At 37.8% G+C, this 20,556-nt stretch overlaps 1 protein-coding gene across 4 annotated transcripts in view; it reads right to left on the reverse strand.

The window, feature by feature from the left end:
* Positions 1 to 2,520: 2,520 nt before the first annotated feature.
* The window catches only part of LOC5575737 (SPARC-related modular calcium-binding protein 2), a 217,609-nt gene continuing 199,573 nt past the window's right edge, over positions 2,521 to 20,556 (reverse strand). For 2 of the 4 annotated variants that reach the window (XM_021840027.1, XM_021840026.1), the window contains 9 exons: positions 18,771 to 18,927; positions 18,454 to 18,714; positions 17,867 to 18,084; positions 17,691 to 17,805; positions 16,812 to 17,231; positions 4,967 to 5,082; positions 4,609 to 4,886; positions 4,416 to 4,550; positions 2,521 to 4,351 (listed from right to left, as the gene is read on the reverse strand). In XM_021840027.1, coding sequence (XP_021695719.1) covers positions 4,054 to 4,351; positions 4,416 to 4,550; positions 4,609 to 4,886; positions 4,967 to 5,082; positions 16,812 to 17,231; positions 17,691 to 17,805; positions 17,867 to 18,084; positions 18,454 to 18,714; positions 18,771 to 18,927 — 1,998 coding nt within the window. In that variant the 3' untranslated portion in view covers positions 2,521 to 4,053. The remainder of the gene's footprint in view (positions 4,352 to 4,415; positions 4,551 to 4,608; positions 4,887 to 4,966; positions 5,083 to 16,811; positions 17,232 to 17,690; positions 17,806 to 17,866; positions 18,085 to 18,453; positions 18,715 to 18,770; positions 18,928 to 20,556) is intronic. The other 2 variants (XM_021840029.1, XM_021840030.1) reach the window with 2 other exon arrangements.

The following is a 20,556-nucleotide window of genomic DNA, read 5'->3' on the forward strand; positions in this document are numbered from 1 at the left end:
GCGGAACGATTTAGTCACTGTACGATTTGTAGAAAAATAATTGGGATTAGCCGAGTTAACCAAACGTGCTTGTTTAACATTTTGTTAACAAATAAGAAATCAATCCATCGATGCATGGGGTTTTTCCAGATGATGTTCTGGATCTGGGATTCATATTGTGGTGACGTGTAACCAACGTTCAATATGGTTGGTGCACACGGTATTTGGTGTCAGGGGGATATTGGAGAGGGTTTTTAAATTCAAATTAATGTAGGGTTGTAAAGGGCATCTGACACCAAGGAAAAAGGAGTAGGATTGGTATAGGGATTAAATTAATTTATTTCATATTCTAATTCATTTTCCAAATTTCTATTTTTATTTGATTACTTCTAGACCACAATTTCAATGTAATTCAATTGCCTTAAATTATTATATACAAAAGATATTTACAAAAAAACTATTAATAAAAAACAAATTCAAATGGGTGAGCCTTTCAACAAAAAGTTACAATATTTAGTACCATAATAATGTAACTTTTTTTTTGAAAGGTGGGATTTCTCCAAGAAAGAGTTCAAGAAATTCTACCAAAATTGTCTTCAACATCACCAAGAATGGATTCTTTCCACAAATTCTTCAGATAGTGCACTGATTTTTTGGGGCCTTCCTTAGCCGAGTGGTTAGAGTCCGCGGCTACTAAGCAAAGCCATGCTGTAGGTGTCTGGGTTCGATTCCCGGTCGGTCCAGGATCTTTTCGTCATAGAGTGTAATCGTACCTGCCACACGATATACGAATGCGAAAATGGCAACTTTGGCAAAGAAAGCTCTCAGTTAAAAACTGTGGAAGTGCTTATAAGAACACGTTAATGCCAAGAAGAAGAAGATGAAGTGCACTGATTCTCAGAACTTCTTAAAGGATTGCTTGAAAAATTCAAAACAAAAATTATCCAAGACCTCCTACAAAAAAATTGGGTGATTCTTTCAAGATTCCTTCTAATATTCCACAAGATTTTCACAAATAGTTAAACAAGTTTCAATCGGGAAAATGTTCTAAGTGATTTTTCAGAGAAATTCTCCATAAATCTAGCTGCATTTTTCCACAGAAAATTCCTAAATTGTTTCTTAAGATCTATCTAAAAATCAATTTGATATTGATCCCCAAATTTGTTCAAAATTCTCTCTCGCATATAATATTTTTAATATTCTTCAAACATGCCCACCTATTTTTTTTAATTCAATCATTCAAAAGTGTTTAAGGGAATACTTTCAGTTATTCTTTCGTGAAAGTACTCGAAAATTTCCTGAGAAATTTATTCAGAGAGAAATATATTATTGTTTCCTCTGGTATGTCGTCCCAAGATCATTCGGAAAAAATCACTAGAGATCCACTCAAGCATTTTCCCGAGGTTTTCTTTTTTGATCAGCATTAATATTGCTTCTTCTGAGATTTTTATTTGTATTATTTAAGTTCAAATCAAATTTGCTAAAAATACTGAATTTTTGTCGGGAAATTCAAGAGTTCACCGTAGAATTTTTGAAACTTTTTGACGGAATTCCTGACGATGTACCTCACAGAAAAAGCTTTGGTGGTTTTTGTAAGATTAACTTTAAAAAATCTTGTTTTATCGTCTTTTACACTGAAGAATGATTTGTGTTAAAACGGGTCTACCCCGTTTGGCATACAGTCGTTTGGCATAAAGTCGTTTGGCATAACAGTTGTTTAGCATAATAGTCGTTTGGCATAATGGTCGTTTGGCATAATTTGAAAAAGGAAGTTACTGCAGTGTTAAGTAATTTGCGGAACCATAAGATGCGTCATAAAATGTCATGTTCCTTTTTTTCAAACGGCAGGGAATAACTTAGGCGTTGGATACATTTTTGTTAAAAATGCGCTGTAATATCCCGGACATACTGACCGCGGAAGACATGTATGCTGCAATTCCAAAAGAGCTTTATTGGATATTGGTTTCCTTGAAAAATGAAGATTAGAAGTATGTCCTATCAATAACTGACAACGGAATGAACGATCGTGAGCAGTTTATCCACACCCCTTAATGGAAGGAATTTGATAAAATTCAATGTTTTTCACAATTATGCCAAATGGCTATTATGACAAATGGCGGTTATGCCAAACGACCGTTATGCCAAATGGCATTATGCCAAACAGCTATTATGCCAAACGACTGTATGCCAAACGTCATTATGCCATACGGCATTATGCCAAACGGGGTAGACCCGTTAAAACGGGTGGAATTTTTACTGAACGTGCTTGCATCTAACATCCCAGAAAATGTTTTGCATGAACTCCGAAGGTTCATGATAGTATGGTGAACAGATTATTCTAAAAACTAACATAGCAAGATGGAATTACTGATGAATTATAAGTAGTGTTGATCTACCGATGATACTCACGAGTCCTGATGAAACTAAGAAGTGTGAAGAAGAAACCTAATCTGGTGTTGAACTCATGATCTGTTATTTCAAAAGCAGTATTGATCGAAGGATTTCTTTTGTGTTCTATCGACAAATACGATGAATGCTGAATTTCTTCTCTTTTATGATATTTTTCTGCAGCATTCTATTCATTCTTCGTTTCCGTTGTAGCACGGATTCGATGCTTTCATATTTTCACAGTTCGTATAAATAGGTAAGCAATAAGCATTTATCTCTTTTAAAAAAACCTGTTTGTTGATTCATGCTTTTGTTTGCATTAAACAGGAAACTTACACAAAACAGTTATATTTAAAAGTAACTATGCAATATAGTTATAATTGGGATTCGTTTGCGTACAAAAAAGACTATAAAATAACGTACAGTTTAAATTAAATAACATATATCACACGCACTTTTAGAAATTCATTTCATACATCGCTCTCTATTTTCATTCCTAATCTCGCATTCGTTTCCTTTTGATTCAATAACAGAAAGCCCAAAAACCTTTTTTGTTTCGTCAAAGATGCCCTGCACAAGTGTGGCGCAATGCGATGCGAAAGCGGCAACAGATGATCCATTTTTTTTTGCTATTTTAATACTGATTTCATTCGGAAATTTCCACTTTCGATCGCCATCAAATTTTACCCTAGCTCGCTCTCGCGTCTCGCTTAAACTTAATCAACTAAATAAAACAATCTGAAATCCGTTTTGTTCCTTCGCCGTACATTCTTCCAGAGCTTAGAAAAGAATATACGCAGTTCCTCTAGCGTTGCTTTTTTAAGAGTGTGCGATATAAAGTGCGAAAATATCACTGGTACACCGGTAGTTACAGTAATTAGTAATCAATGGGTTGCAATAATTGATCGTTCTTTATTGTAGTATTTGTGTTGAGCATTCAAAATATTGCATTTGAATGCACATTGCATTTCAACGGATTGTTGTCGTCATATTGCTGTGTAAAACATGGCACTACTTGTCGTTTTCTTCTGTGGAAGCATCCATATTCATGGTGTGAACGGCAAACAGATGTAATAGTCAGAATAACGAAAAAACATAGTCGTAGCTTTCTATCAACAAGTTACTTGGAGCATAATAGGAAGAGTTTAAATATCGTATACACTTATTATTGTTCGAATCTATCAACTGATGTGACAAAATATTACAAATTGGCTTCCAACGAAATCCAAGACCTTCCATTCAAAATCAAATTTAAAGTTCGAAGCCGGTCCAACATTATTTGGAGATCTATTCAATCTGTACTCAGCTGTACAATCCTGACCACGTATATACAAAGCTATGGCCGTTATTTTGGATTTGAGGATGACATACGTAACCACAGTTTTAAAAAAATATATCATTATTTGAGACGATTAATCATGATTTTTGCAATATCTATTTTTTAGAAGCCTGTTTTTACTTGAACTATGTATTAGGTTATAAAGGTCAAGGAGTTTACGCTGCTGATTGAATATTGTCTAACTTTAGATCCAATACGTCCAAATGTTACATCTGTTTGCCTATGTGGCGAACATTCTGGATGCCTCCAGAAAACCCCGCATTCGCTTTAAGTCTCATTCGTAAATATGTGGGTGTGTTGTGGTTGGTATGTGGGTGGTTGTTCATGTTCGATATGCTACGAGACTTTCAGTCGCTTTTCAGAACCGATTCCAGAGGGTTAGGGCCCCGGAACTTGGAGGTGGATGATGCGGACAAGGATGGTTTCCAACCACTTTCAGAATGTCCGATTCCACCTCCACCTCCGCCTCCGCCTCCAGAGGATCCGCTGGTGGACATCAGCGAGGATGACTTGGCTACCGAGCCCCCTTCTACATAGGGTGTCCGCTGGGTTTGCAAACAATTGAGCCATTCGGAGAGGGTGATCTTGCGATCATTATTTACGTCACAATAGCGAGGCATCTTTTTGCCACATTTTCGCAATTGTCTTCAAGAAAGGTAGGAAAAAGTTGCAATAATCTGTTTGCGAAACATTCTTGTAATGCACTTACCTTGTTTCAGTGACAAGCTCTCGGAAAATTTTCCACTCCTTCCGCTCCCAAACCTTGTTCTTGTTCTTGTCTAGCAGTACAAAGCTGAGCGTTGCAATCTTCTCGTCTTCGGTTCCCCATTTGGTGTTATCCGCTCTAGAACCAAAAGGTAAAGTTAAAACCATCGTTTTCAAACGATATTTTACAAACTTACGCCGTCACCGAGTTGCTTGCTATTTGCTGTTTCAAAAAGTCCTTCAAGTCTCGCAAGAACTCCAACTTCTTGTCATCGGGGCAGCCCTGCATCTGTCGACCCCCTACGCCCGGATACACGTCACACTGCGGTCGCTTGTCCTTAGTTGACGTCCCGGGAATGTTCTTTCCGGTGTCTTCGTGGACGCACCAACAGTACCCGGTCGACAAGTAGCACTGGACCCGTTGATACCGCCCGTCGGCGGTACATTCCGGAACGTATAGCGCCGTAGCACCACTCTGCCAAAAAAATTAACACCGACCAATTAGGCAAATTATCGCAACGATAACAGCTATACGGATTCGGATTAGATGTTTACCCTTTGCTCCTCCAGTGCGGCGGCACGATCACTCAGGCAGTCCGATTCGGCCTCGCTGTCTTTGAAGATGGGATCCTGGTCACCTTTCAGCTCCAGCGTTGTTTTACCTTGTAGCACTGAGCTCAAGAGGGGGATTGGGGAATGATTAGTTTTGCGATGTGATTCAGAGGGTAAATAAATCGATGCAACGATATTGAGGCTGGCCATGAGACGTAACTGCCGATACATTTGAATATAGAATTGGGCCATTAAAAAAGAGTCATGAAATTTTTAACAACATTTGCATACATTCGTATAAGAAAACTCATTTGAATTTTTTTTTTGTCCATAACTTTTTACTTAGATTTTTAACATTTTTATGTATTCTACAAAGTTAATAGATAACTTAAAACACGTGTTTTTGTTGAACATCAAGCTATCTATATCCTAAAGTAATTGAGTTATCGATCGAGTTCGGATTTAAAAACGCATGAAACAACTCTTATAGACAAACGATTTTATCACCTGCCGAAAGGGAAGATATGATACTTTCATTGTACACTCCCGTGCTAAAGTTTGGGTTCACCCCATCAAAAACATACAAAAGTGTTCTGTCCATATATCTGTGACTATACGTCTAATTGAAACTCTTTGAGCCGCATTCGAAAGGCAAAGAGTTGTAAGAAAAAACATTTTTTGAATTTTGTGTGCTGAATTTTTACTTAAAGTTGTTACATTTTTCAAAAAAAAAAAACACACTGAAAAATCATGTTTAATTTCCTCAGCATTGGATCGACCAAAATTTTTAAACAAATATCATTAGAATCGTAATCTTATATTTTTTGAAGAGACCCCACGATATTTTGGCGGAAAAATCTAGAAAGTATCCTAAATCAATGAAACAGTCAGTCAAGTCATCGTGCAAAAGTTTGGGTTCACCCCTCAGTATGATGCAAATCGTGCAAAAGTTTGGGTTCACCTGAGCTTCACGCACATCATTTTTGTTAATATCTCTGCCATTTTTCAACCGATTTTAATAATTTAAAGCTCTTTTGAGCGCGAATAATGGCGCGTACATGATTGGTTTGAGATTTCACAGATTTTTCGTGTTTTAAGTAAGTTCAGGTGAACCCAAACTTTTGCACGATACATCATACTGAGGGGTGAACCCAAACTTTTGCACGATCACTTGACTGACTGTTTCATTGATTTAGAATACTTTTCAGATTTTTCCGCAGAAATTTCGTGAGTACTCTTCAAAGAATATAAGATTGTGATTCTAATGACACCTTGTTTTTAAATTTTGGTCGATCCAATGCTGAGGAAATTAACTAAGTTTTTTCAGTGTGTTTTATTGAAAAATGTCACAACTTTTACTAAAAATTTAGTATACAAAGTTCGAAGAATGTTTTTAGAAAAATACATACGAAGTTAGAATAACTCTTTGCCTTTGGAATGTGGCTTAGAAGGTTTCAATTGGATGTGCAATCACAGAGATATGGACTGAAAACTTTTGCATGTTTTTTTGGGGGTGAACCCAAACTTATGCACGGGAGTGTATGTAAGGGTTGTCTGCGCCATTTTGCGACGGAAGCAGATATTGGGGCCTAGGCTATCCCTTAAAAAGTAATTTTTGAATAACTAAGTCATTTAAAAAAAACCGTGATGCCGGTTTTCTGCAAAAATACGGATTTTTATGTAACAAACACCTTTGAAGAAAACACAAAAAAAAATTAAAAATATTGGTAAAAAGTTATGATAAAGAATATGATTTTTGGGGGTCATTCACATACAGCGGCATATAAGTATAAGAGGTAGAAAAATCGTGTCTTCGACAAAGTTGTTTCAAATTACTACAACTTTGCCGATGCAGCCATAGAATAGATAGAAATAAGTGTTATGAAAGAAATATTTTTCCTAGGTGGATTGATCAAAAAAACTTTTGAATCAAAGGATGCGCTTTAAATACACCAAGAAACTTCTCCGAACGAACTATATCGCTAAAATCAATGATTTGGGTGCTATCCAAAAATCACATGATATCGACAAAATAAAAAACAGTGCAGCGGAGACCTTCGACATTTATGAAGAAGTTTGTCAAAGCGTCAAGTTTTCCAAATCATCATGGGAGTATTATGTATTGTATAGCAAGCATCAACCTTTCAACCAGGCCCATGAATCAACAAATTGTAACCCTTCTGTCGTGCATTGGGAAAGAATGCCTAAAGCTTTATCAGAATTTACCGTTAAGTGTTGAAGACAAACAATTTTGTGAAACGATATTGTCAGCTTTAGAAGCTCAGCTTCTCCCGAAGATAAATAAGCGTCACGAGAGAGCTTTTAACAGCGCCGTTCAAGAACCGGAAGATTGTGAAATTTGAATCAGGACGAGAGAAGTAGCAAAACAGCCATTGCATGAAAAACCGATCTAGTGGGTCACCGAATTCTGCTATTTTGCAGAAATTTGCTATTTTGTTCCTTATCCGAAATAAGGATACACGTGTTTTTAGATTTTTTGATTAGGGTGACCATTTCCGAAATAGAGTATCCAGAAATATCGTGATTTCGAAAAAAAAAATATTTTTTAAGTGGAAGTGGATGAAAAAACGAATTTAGTACTATACCATTTAATTCCACTAGAGTTTGTATCCTTTGACAGATACGCGTATTTCGATCTCAACTGTAAGGCCGTCTTCAGTGTCGTGTACAAGACTCGACTTATATTTTTTTAAATATTATAACTTTTGAACCGCTTGATCGATTTTCAGTTTTCTTGGACGGAATGAAAGCTAAAGATTTTGACTTTTCAAGACTTTTCAAAACTGGTTTTTACATGAAAAAATCAAAAATTTCCGTTTTCTCGTGTTCTGAAGGCCTCGGGACAAAAGGAACTATTCTCATTTTTTCTTTGAAGTTCAGAAAATTTTGCGTTTACTGTCAAATTTTCAGCGATGTACTTTTTTTTTTAGTTTTTTAGATATATTATTTTGAAAATAAAAAATCAGTAATTTTTCATCGGTGAACACCGTAGGTTTCAGCGCATTAGATTTTCATTTTTAAAACAATCATAACTTTTGAACAGCTCAACCGATTTCCAATCTTTTTTTAATGAATACAAGCTTAAAATTTTTCAGCACGTTTCAACTTTTCAGAAAAAATATAAAACTCTAAAAAAATTTTTTTTTTGCATGAAAAATATATAAAAATTTCTAGTTTTTTAGGAATAAAAAATAGTAAAAGTATTTTTTTTTCAGAGTTTTTCAAAAAAATATCCAATAAATGTTGAATATGGTTTATTCTTCTCCTAAAGGTTTCTTTTAGCAAATGCTAAATAACTTGAAATATGCCACTTTCAGAGGGGGGACACGCAATTTAACTTCTTTAACATTACATTTCACAGTAAACTCGGCACTAAAGATTTGTGCACTATATTAAAATAAATCACTTCAAATATTTAACAAGCACTACCAAACAAATAATTACAGATGTGTTTTCAATCTTATTTTGTTTAGTTTACGTTGGAATAAATCCGGCAAGATCGACGTTATGATAAAATCATTTTCAAGATGAAGCGACATTCATCCAGAACAGGTGGCCTCAAAATAGCTACCATAAATGCTATTTTGCTTTATTCGTGTGACATAATTATAGGTTTGGTTGGTTTGACTTTATTAACGAGATTTTTAGCCCTGGGCTAGTTCATCTCGGGACCAACGGCTTTACTTCCCTTCCGAAGGAAGTCGTCACTATAACTTTTTACGTCATAAGTGACTATGTCGGGGATGGGATTCGATCCCAGGTCCTCGGCGTGAGAGGCGAGTGATCTAACCACTACACCAGGTCCGTCCCCAACATAATTATACACTTCATAGCCTCTTTCAGAGTGGGCCAACTAGTCGTGTTCTAATCTATAAGAGGTTTTGGGGGATGCGATGAAGGCAACAGTGCTATGACCGCAGTTTTATGGGCGTTTATTTAAAGCACCCTGGAAGTAATTCGTAAAACTAAAATTGTTACTTGGGATAAATATTATCAAGAAACCCTTATCTGTTGCTCCACGTAGAATTCAGAAAATGTTGATGGTTCTTCTACGTTACAATATTCCGCTAATCTACAAAACGAGAAATGATCATAGCCGATACTCTCTCAAGAGCTCCTGCAAATAGTGTAGATGCTCTCCACTCGTTTGAAGTCTAAAGTTTGAATTTGGAACAAACTGATCCGAATGAAGATTTACGAATATCGACGCCGACAATTATACATGAGTCAGAAACTAATGATGAAATCATACTTCTCAAGTAACGTATCTCAAAAGGATGACCGACAAAATACAGCGAAGACAACGATTTGGCGTAGAAATATTTTAAGTTTCATGAGCAGCTAACCATCTACAACGAATTTGTTATGAAAGGAGATAGATTTCTAGTGCCTAAAACTATGTACCGTTTTGTACTGGACACGATTTACAAAGGTATCGAAACCACTCAAACACTACATCTAGAAAATGTGTGTTTTGGCCAGGTATATCAGAGCAAATTAAAGATCTTGTTTAGCAATGAGATTCCGCATCCCAAAAAAAAAAAACGAGTAATGCAATTTACAGAAATCCCAAATTAGCCTTTCGAAGTAGTAAATATATGAAATTATAATCCTTTGTTACTGTTGACAACTACTCATTTTTTTCGAAGTAAACGAAATGAAAGAGTTGACATGCAAAACAGTGGTAAATATAGGTAAATATATGTAGAAAAAAAATCAGTAGACACGGTATCTCTGCAACTGTTAGGTATTTAATTATTTCGCCAATTCACTCGGTTCAAGAACGCTTCTCTTCACCCTTGGCTGCCCCTTCGAAAACCCCAAGAGCTTCTAAGTCTTCCTCAAGCATAGTCTACGTATCATCCCCATAGAGGACTAACGCGGTCTTATGAGCGTTTTGTACATCGTGCATTACTGCCCATAAAAAATAACTGTCCCATATGGAAAAGTCGGCATTGCGAAAACACCGTTCAAAGTTTGTAGTTTGACTTCTCATACAAATGTTCATGATTTTCTAGTACATTTCCGCATGCCATATTTATTTGGCATCACCGCACAGATTACTCAGGTTGCTAAAGAGTGTCCACGATGAAATTGCCACACACAAAATTGATTCGCAAAATTCGAGTTTTCATCCGATTGCCATCAAATTTTCAGGGATTAAGAAATAACTATTTAACTTCATTTTACCATTTTACTCGTATTTTATTTACAGTCCGTACGCAAATGCCCGCACCTTGGCCTTCACCCCGGCCATAAGATTCTGCACAACCTGTGAATCAACCGTTTTTTGCATGTAAACCCATACTTTCTTCAGTTCCTCGACTGTCTTCACTACCTTGGGTCGTTTAAGAAGATGCTGCTTCATAATCGCCCAGTACTTCTCGATGGGGCGGAGCTCCGGAGTGTTGAACATTTTCGGCACGAAATTGACCTTATTGTCCGCATACCACTTCAGCACGTCCTTGGAGTAGTGGCATGAGGCCAAATCCGGCCAGAAGATTGTTGGGACGTTGTGGGCCTTCAGGAGAGGAAGCAGCCGCTTCTGGAAGCACTCTTTCATGTACACCTGTCCGTTCATCGTGTCCTGGGTCACGAAAGGTGCACTCCACTTCCCGCACGTGCAGATGGCTTGCCAAACCAGGAATTTCTTCGCAAATTTGGACATCTTATGAGTGCGGACATGCTCCGGAACGCTGAACTTATCCTTGGCCGTGAAAAACAGGTTGCCGGGGATCTGTTTGAAGTCGGCCTTCACATATGTTTTGTCGTCTATGATGCAGCATCCAACTTTCGTCAGCATGTTGAGGTACAGTTCGGTTTGTGCGTTGTCGGAATGATTGTTTTTTTTTCTCGGTTTTCGTATTTGCTGAGCAGTGTGCGTCCAAATGCCCAAGTAAGCGAGTTCGGTTTGTGCGTCGCCAGAATGATATTTTTTCTCGGTTTTCGTAGCAAATATGTCCAGTGTTTTGCGCATGCAATCCATGCCATCAGAATCGTTTGCACAAATCCGTGTGCAGACATTTTCATTTGGAGGTCGATTGAACGGTGAGTTGCAGAGAGGTTTCAAATGCAAAATCTGGTGAGTTTGTTCCAATATGAACCAACGCCCAAATACTATTTATATGTGCCAAAACGTCTACCAAACGTATCCTATGGCCTTTCCCAGCCCAATAATATTCCACTATATCTTGTAGCACCTATGAAAGGTCGTAGAGTTCCCTGCATCTTTCTTAATTAGGTGTTCATATAATCATTCCTTCCCATTCCTCAGCATTCGCAAGGACGTGGCCAGGACAGCTGTCGACTGTTGGAAGATGCGTCAATCTTGTCTAAGAGTCAAGGGTTGGTCCCAAATCTTTGACTTTGGTAACGGACGGTCTAGGTCTGTACTGCCGTTATACGCATAATTGTCCCATGTTACTTTTTGTCATATTTTAGTTTTTGTAGCCAAAAAGTCTATTTTAACCTATATTATTATAAAACAATTCAAAAACATATACTTTGTTCGAACACTCTATGAAAAGCATACCAAGTTAATTTGTCCCACTGTTGAATTTCCACGCATAACTGTCTCGCTACTGAATTTCTACGCATATCTGTCCCACTATGTATTTTCCAAAATCAGTTGCAAATAAAATACTTAATTTATAGGATTCATTGAGCTGTGTCAAATCGTTTTATATCATCTTTTTTCTTTGGCTTTACATCCCATGTGGAACACTGCCTGTTTCACACAATAGTGTTCTAAGACTGTTGTACAGGGAATAGACTGAATAATTGAGTTAGGCGAAATTTTTCCTAAATACCGTTTTAATTCATATTACGGACAGCTTCAAATTCCGGACACTCTTGTTTGTATGGGAAACATTTCACACGAAATTTTTCAATTTTCGCCGTCCAAAAGTTCTTATTTGCAAGGCTCGTTTTATTAGGTTTTTTCCATAAATATCATTGCAAATTTATAATGCCCAACTACCTTAGACGTCTCATAAGTGGTTGAACGATTTCAATTGATGATTTGACTGTTCAATTAATGATTATCATGAGCTGTCCGTAATTCGAATCAAAGCGTCCGGAATATGAGGCAAAAGTGAGGGAGCGTCCGGAATAAGAATCATGAAAAGGCCACACGTTTTGATTTATTTAAAATTATTCAAGTTGCGGACGCGTATTCTTTACCCACCATCCGAAAGTTAAGGGCTTCCGAAGCTCGATAACGCTAAAAAATCATACAGAATTATTTATTTTGTATGGTCCAAGCTGGGTTATACTTCACTGAGACCTTAAGTGTCCGTAATATGAATCAAAACGGTACAAATGCTTGAAACTTTTCGAAAATTGAATGTAATTGGATGCATACAAAAGCATTCGACGGAAAATTTTATCTAGTTTCAGCAACTTGCTTGACCATGTATATTGGTTTGATGTTTCTGGTTTTCTGAGTTCATGTCTCAATCACATTTTTTCTGTTGCTTGTATTTTTGTGCGGTGTGAAGTTGTCTTCATGTTAACGATTTTTTTTGAGAAACTACAACTAATTGAAAATTGAACGCCACATTATGGTATACTGGCATGGCGTACCATTGTCAGGGGCGGCGGCTGATCATCGTCCGAGTGCCAGAGTAAAACTCGAAGCTAAACTGTGCTCTATGGCCCTCCAAACATTAGGGGGAATGGTCCTCCTGAAATCTAGAGGGTTTGTGTCAGGCTCTGTAAGCCTCAGCACAGGAACATTTACAATTGGAGGCTATGAACCACTCAAAGGGATCTATTTTGTTCCTTCAGGTACACATGGTACCAATGGTACGCCATGCCCAGCATTTATCAACCTGTATAACCATATTGATTCACATACCCATATACGGCTCCACTTTGCTACATGCCACACGAACCTTCGTCTGGACCCTCAATATAGGCTTTACAATACACATTTTCCATTTTCGGTATTAAAATCTAGTCAAACTAACCATCAAGAGCAATGTGATTGGTCAAAATCAGTCTGTTACAATTAGTGGGACTCTTATGCGTAGAAATTTCCCCAAAACGCGGTATTTCTAGGCATAACCGTCCCACTTTGAATTTCATAGCAATATTCAAATTCTTTCGCAAAAACCAATTCTTGGCTATAAAAAACACCCATTGCTTCATATTATTATGATGAAATTATTCAAATTTGTCATAGCCTTCACCACCTGCGAATTTGTGCGAATTGCTTAAGGTGAAACAGCTTGGAATCAAATTTCAATAATGTACCAAAACTTTGAAGGCACAAATCTCGCGAAAGAAGCATCAAACTACAGTGCAATTTCTATTTTAGCTTTGTGCACTAGCAAAAAAGCTTAAAACAAGAAGATTGACTTTGTACGTTCATTATTTCAGCAGATTAGTGCCTTTGAAATCGTGAGTAGGGGCACAAGCTGGCCATTAGACTAATGCAAATTTTGAAGTTTTTGCTCCCCTATGCTTAAACGATGTCAATTGTTATGAAAACCGTACTTCCAAAATTTGAAGTGATTCGGAAGAAATTTGGCTGTGCACACGCTATTTGATATTTATATGGAAATTACTATGGAAAAGGCGAACCTTTTGTGTTCAGTCCTCTAACTGCTCGTCATAATAATCTATGGAAAAGTGAACACACCTATCTCATATGAAAACTTCCCAGCTACAACTTTGCCGAAGACCACATTTTGATGGGACGTAAGGATAATTTGTTATTATTGATAACAAAGTCCAAACCATGCTGAGATGATCATTCCATTACTTTCAGAGCAACACTGCCTTTTTGCTGTAGAACAGTGGTCACCAAACTGCGGCCCGCGGGCCGCATGCGGCCCTCGAGAAGGTTTTATGCGGCCCGCGAATGGGTTTTGAACATTAATGTGATGCGGCCCGCATGTTATAAATTTTATTCATGCTGTTGTTTAATCCTTTGCTCTAGCAACTTTGTTCTTGGAAAGTCAGTCATTGAAATCATGTAAAATGTTTCTGCATTTATCCATCTTCATGGCATAAGGAGTAATATAAAATAGACTTTGACTCATTCAAAGGTTCAAAGTCTCTGAAAACCCTGAAAATTTTTTAGAATCTTAAAACGAAGGCTAAGGGCCTGTAAAAAGTCTTAAAATCTCTAAAAATCTCTCTACTTGACATATTTTAGTTTAGAATAAAGTTGAATCAGCATCTTTGTCTTGTAGAGGTGTCCACAGAACGCTGTTTTTTCACAAAGATATTTTTTTTAAATTTTGAATTCAAAAATGTCTCTTATTTCTGTAATTATTTGAAAATTATGTTATTTTAAATATTTGAAATATTGTTTTTGGTTGGTTGAGGAGCCAAAATGCAAAAAGGTGTACAATATTGAACAATACATTTGCAACTTTTTCGACCTTCCATACAACTGGTTAACTTTTGTGGAATGAATGTCAGTTATTTATAGTCCGATATAAATAAAATTTACACAGTATTTCGGACATTACTTAAGTGTCAACATTTTCAAAATATCAAAAATAAGAAAATCAAGAGTTCAAAAATAATATCAATCCGATTAAAGTGAATTTCATGAAAAAAATATAAATGATTTATCTCAAAAAATAAGAGACCTACACAAGTATCTTTAGCATAATTGTTATTCTCATCTAAATGTACAAATTTGCTGAAGATACTATCAATCTATTTCGTCAATGTTTTGCTTTGTGTAAATATTGAAATTTGTCGAAAAATACATCGTTACTGCTTTTAATTCGTATAAGAAAAAAAGTTACAAATATATGTTAAAATTCAAGTTATTTTAAAATTTAATATAAATCCATCCTTAAAAATAGATGAACCCTCTAAATCAGACTTGTATTAGAATTGTATAGTAGATTTTGTATTAGAATCGAAAAACTTGACAATACATTGTCTAATACTGTAAGTGACATGTTGATCGAATTTGAATAAAGTGTACTAATAAAGCTCTGTTCCTAGCTTCAAAAACGTATTTCAAGATGAGTTTTTTCGTCATGAATTATTTTATATTAGCTAACATAATTCATTAAAAACTTGGCATTATTTCTCTGTCACTTATATCTTTGCTTCCAAACCCCTCTATTTTGATCATGATGTTCCCAGAAATGAATTGTCTGTTTTCAAAGAAATAGTGATTTTTTGCAATCCCATTGGAAACTGTTAAAATTAATCCTTATAAATCTTGCAGCCCGCGACTTATTTTGAAACCGTTGAGATGGCCCGTGTAATCGGTTAGGCTGAGGACCACTGCTGTAGAACATAGTAGCCTGGAATACTTTGATCTATTCTTCCCGCCAGGAGCACCACTGTTGCCTGCCGAACAGTTGGTGAAGCATGCTACATACAAACCAACTTTATGATGATGAATAACAATTTATCTTGACGTCCAATCAAAAAGTGGTCTTCGGCAAAGTTGTAGCTGAGAGGATATTCCATTAGAAGAATTTGTTCACTTTTCCATAAAATATTATGACGAAGAGATAGAGGGCTGAACACAAAAGACTGGCGTTTTCCATAGTAAGCTCCATATAAACTTCAAATGGCGTGTGCACAGTCAAATTTCTTCAGAACCACTTCAAACTTTGGGAGGATGCTATTTACCATAATTAAAATCGTTTAAGCCTAGGGGAGCTAAAATTTCAAAATTTGCATCACTCTACTGGCCATTGTGCCTGCTATACCACCTTAATGCTAATGCTAATCATATAAAGAGTTTCTGGTCAAATTAAAGCTCAAAGGTCATAAGGATTTTTTTGAGCTTTGAATGAAGAAATGTAAATGAGGTTCTCAAAAATGTGCCACGTGGCTTACGTACAACCTCGATAAGGTCAAAATAATTATTTGAAAATATTATGAGCCTTACTGCTAGTTCAAGAGATTACATATAAGGCCACACGGGACGTCATTATAATCACACTATTCATTTGAAGAAGCAAATCTTAAGTACTACTCCATATATCAATGTGAAAAATTTATTATATAATTCTACAGTAGTGCACAATCGATTAAATTTTCAGCTCCATCGGTTCACTAAAACTCGAGATTTGCTTCTGCAATATTTTGATGAAAATTGTTAGAGTGAGATAAAAGATAGGGAAAATAACGGGGTCTCTCTGGTTACCATAATCAAAGCAAGAAATAAAAAAAAAAACAATAAAGACAAAAGGATGAAAGTACAACAAAACGTTAAAAAATATCAAAATAGAGATCTTTTTACTTTTTTTTACCAGTTCGACCTCAATTCTATATTCAAATGTGCAGTAAGCTAGATCAGATCAATGAATAGTTTCACAACTATTGGAAAGAAATCACCCAGCTCACCTGCGACAAAACGTCTTAAAACTACTACAAAGGAAACACAGATACAACAATTCGAATGACAGATGTTAAGGATGATCGTTACAGATATAGGGAGTTACAATTTTGCCAAAAACCGAAATGATGGGAGCGTTGCTTTTTGAAAATGAAGACAATTCGGCCAAAAGTGTGTGTGTTTGTGTATTTTAGATTATCTCCGCAGACAAGTCACCGGAGATGTCTTAGCATCCGTCATTATTGGGGAGGAGGGGAAAGTGTGCACTAGATCAGTACATAGTTATTATCTAACCGTTCTAACGAGTTCTACTCTAGACTGGGAGTTCATCTACCGGAAACAGGACACTTATACAATCACATTTGAGGAGATCGCGTGTGCGCATGTTTAAGTGTGAGTGTGTAGTAGGGTGGGATTCTAGGGATAGGCCTGGGGGTGGTTCACGGAAGGCACAGGACGGGCTGTGAGGGATTAACAAATCGTCTCGAACTAGATACATACACAAATTGGGCTGCAGCCGCTTGCCGGCAAAGCTAAAGTGCAGTCCGTTCAGTAGCGTATTATCACTATCGGGCAATTCGTCCGAATCGTCGTCATTTTCTGAGTAATCATCTTCATCGTCAAAATCAGTGTAATCATTGGAGCCATTCTGCTGTGACTCATCGTACCGGAGGAAGCTAGTGCTAGAACCAGAGCTAGAGGAAGAATGGGAGGAGCCACCGACACCGATTAATGTACCACCACCGTAGCCGCCGCCGCCGCCTACGCCACCCATGTGATGATGTTGGTGTTGGTATTGCTGCTGCTGCTGGTGGTGTTGCTGCTGTTGATGGTGGTGGTTTTGATGCGGCGCTGCAGCGGCATATGATGGTGATGATTGTGATGAAGGGTGGTGGTTGTGATAGTGGTGATCCATCTCGGCTAGATGGTCACCCGATTGATAGGGTGGGATTGTTTGGTGGTGGAGGTGTAGATTGATTGGGGTTGAAGGGTTATTTCACGATTACCAAATTGGAAGTTGAACAGTAAGAAAAGAGGTGAGGAAGAAAATGAAGTCACAATTAATTACAAAATATTTAATCACATTTTGTATTTTATACTAAGACTAATGAAATGGAGGATGTGTTAGTCACCAAAGTTATTCGAATTAAAATTTTGATGGGATGACAGTTCGACACAAGTTGCGATTGTAATTATTGAACTAAACTTTAATGTTCGATCTACTCCGATATTGATTAGAGCTTTCAAAGTTGCAATATTTGTCAGAACTGTCACGAACCACTGGGACATGGGCGTGGAATTTCAATGATGCATGAATTAGTATGGGATGGTGCTTTCGAAACTAGAAACATTCTGCAACAGGGGCCAACGTATACTTACGTGTTAGGTTATCCTTGGAGAAGCAGTTGGCCCATTCCAACCGCGATAGCCGCTCGTCCTGATCGGCATCGCAGCTCTTACCAAAAGACCTACCGCAGCGCTTCGGTTTCACGACCTGTCGTTCCAAAAGACCCAACATTAACACCAGACAATGTTCTGTCTCTCAAAAACCTTACCTTCTTGATCAGTCGCTTCAACTCTCGGTACTCGGTCTTGTCCAGGACGCCATTCCGGTTGCCATCGATCGAAGCGAACTTCCAATCCAGGACGGTTTTCTCGCTGACCGAGGCCGCCGTTAATCCTCCCTTCACGTTTTGCTGCACACGAATGTGTTCGTTCTCGAAAAGCTTCAACAGATTACGGTTGAACACGGCTCGGTCCATACGAGAGCAACCTGTTCCACAAATAAAACCGGTGAAAGGATGAATGTGGAAAGGCACAAAATCATAATCTAAATCTCCCTGTCACACCTCGACCGATGATAACAGGAGCCTAATTTGAAACTAGATGATAGATCCGGATAAACAAGTGTTAAAAATAGCGACCCGAAAGGCATTATCCACACCAAAAATTACGACCATCGTAAAAATCCAAACAGATTGACCGACTGCGCTAAAACATGCTAAGCTATCCATAAACTATCGGATTGATAAATATTTTGAACGGCCGGAATGGGTGTTATCAAACCGCACCGACGGGAAGCGTAGTAAGGAGGGGGCGTAGGAAACATCCTCTGAAGAAGCGACTACTACCCTATACTTACTGCGTTTGTTTCTAACCGGATTTCGTGGCGAGGATCGCCGCTGGTTTGATTTGCCCTTCTTGACGCAAACCGGTTTCCCATGCTGAACCGTCGTATTGGGCAGTGGTTTGCCTTGGCCGTTGACGCACCAGCAGCCGACACTTTCCAGGCACTGCACCGGAGCGTAGGTTCCATCCTCCCGGCAGCGTGGCACAAATTTGACCCCGTAGGGCGAACTGGACCGGTGCTGGAGGGCGTACGTGCGTGATGCGTGACAGACGTCTGAAAAATATTCGGAAATTAATCACGAATAAGGGTCTAGATTTTGAAATGCTCACCTTTACAAGTCCCCCGATGTTTGAGGCTGACCTGATGACCGCTGCACTGCGCCCTTATCAGATGGCATCGCGTCGGATACGTCTGATTATCCGTCCCGCATACAGGTCGACCTTTGCTCTCATCGCACTCTCCACCTTTCGCCGTACATTCCGAGATCTGCAAACAAAGATAGAAAATGCACACAAATTCAAATTATTGCCACTTAATGCTATCTCGGAACGTTTATGACTATCTCGGTACCGCATTCTAATTGGTCAATAATGGCAGGTTAAAAATAAAACAACTCTATTAGAGACAAGTAACGCATCCATTTAGCTCGATCGACAACGATCTTGTGCGTCCAGTTCGTTCCCAGAGGCATCCCCACCTGCTCCTTAAGGGGAAACCCTCCTCAGAGCAACACAACACAACGATGATTTACCAATAAAGACAACTCTCGTCACAAGAGTATCGTTGGCGTTCAAATCAGTTTTAACGACAGCCGGGGAGCACAACCATCAAGAGGAGGAAAGCCGATACGGGCAAAACAAATCGTTACAAAGTGCCTAGATGCGATAGGGAAGAATCGTTCACCGAGCGGAATTATGGAGCGCAACGATAATGATGGCGCCAATTTTCATTAGAGTTTGCAAATTGACTGTCCTCCACTGCCGGCAGCGCCCTGTCGTCGGTAATAGATGGTGTATTTTTGCGGAGAAAGAAATGGCACAGACAGTAAATAGGGTCCTAAAGGCCTGTCCCAATTTAATGCCAAACGCTTAAGTTTAGGCCAAAAACACATGTTTACTCAATTTTTTAATTTTTTTGTTTTGTTCAAGCCCAAAAAACATTCTTTTAGATTTTGGCACTCCCCTTGGCTTAAACTCAAATTTTTGGTTATATTTTGCTTTCCGTGTCCCTTCCGAAATGTCAGATAAGAACAACCCCAGTGTTAAAACTAAAAGCCCTGTGGTGTTTAAGCGAACGTCAAACATGATCAAAAGTGTCAAGGTTCATTTATGGACCCAAATTTTAAATTAAAGTTTAAATATGATGTAGCCATTATTTGAGCGGGAAAAATTGCTAAAATAGTTGCAGTAACATGTTCTTTCGTGTCATTAAATAAAAACAAGATTTCATTAAACATTTTAGGACCCAATTGAGAGATAATCGAATACAAGTGTCTTTCTATTTTTTTTCTGGAGATGAGAATACATCCAGAGACGAACGTACACTAATATTCCCGTTTCCTTCATCTTCTTAGCACTGCATTCCCACTGGAACAGAAATACTATATCTTATACGTTATACTATTTCAATTCGTTACACGAGGAACAGATCTCGCTGAACTTTACTAAAGGACCTATGTAACAATGAGAAATTCTTTTCTCTCTTACTCAATTTCAATTATAACAGTGTAATACTAAAGATTTTGAGAAGTTTTTCACTCTAGATCGAAATACAATGTCCTTGGCTAGCGTTCCAAACAAACCTTAAAAAAAAAAATAAAATAGCAAAAGAAGAGGTTAATGTGGCTCAGTTATTGATTTAAGAGAAAGTTAACAAAGAGAGCCTTTCAATGTTAGATAGGTCCTTTTAAAAAGTTACGCGAAAAATGCATAAATATCCTTAACCCTCCAGCGCCCAGAAATGAACTGCTATAGATAAAAATGTAATTCCAACGGGTGGTGAAACGTTACGCTTAATCTTGTTTTTTGATGAACCGGTTCAATTTACCGGTTCACTTTTGAACCGGTAAAATCCATTTTTTTTATTTCAGGAGATAACCGCTGAAGTTTGCTGCTA

Source organism: Aedes aegypti, chromosome 2 (genome assembly GCF_002204515.2).
Source record: "Aedes aegypti strain LVP_AGWG chromosome 2, AaegL5.0 Primary Assembly, whole genome shotgun sequence".
Taxonomy (NCBI): Eukaryota; Metazoa; Arthropoda; class Insecta; order Diptera; family Culicidae; genus Aedes; species Aedes aegypti.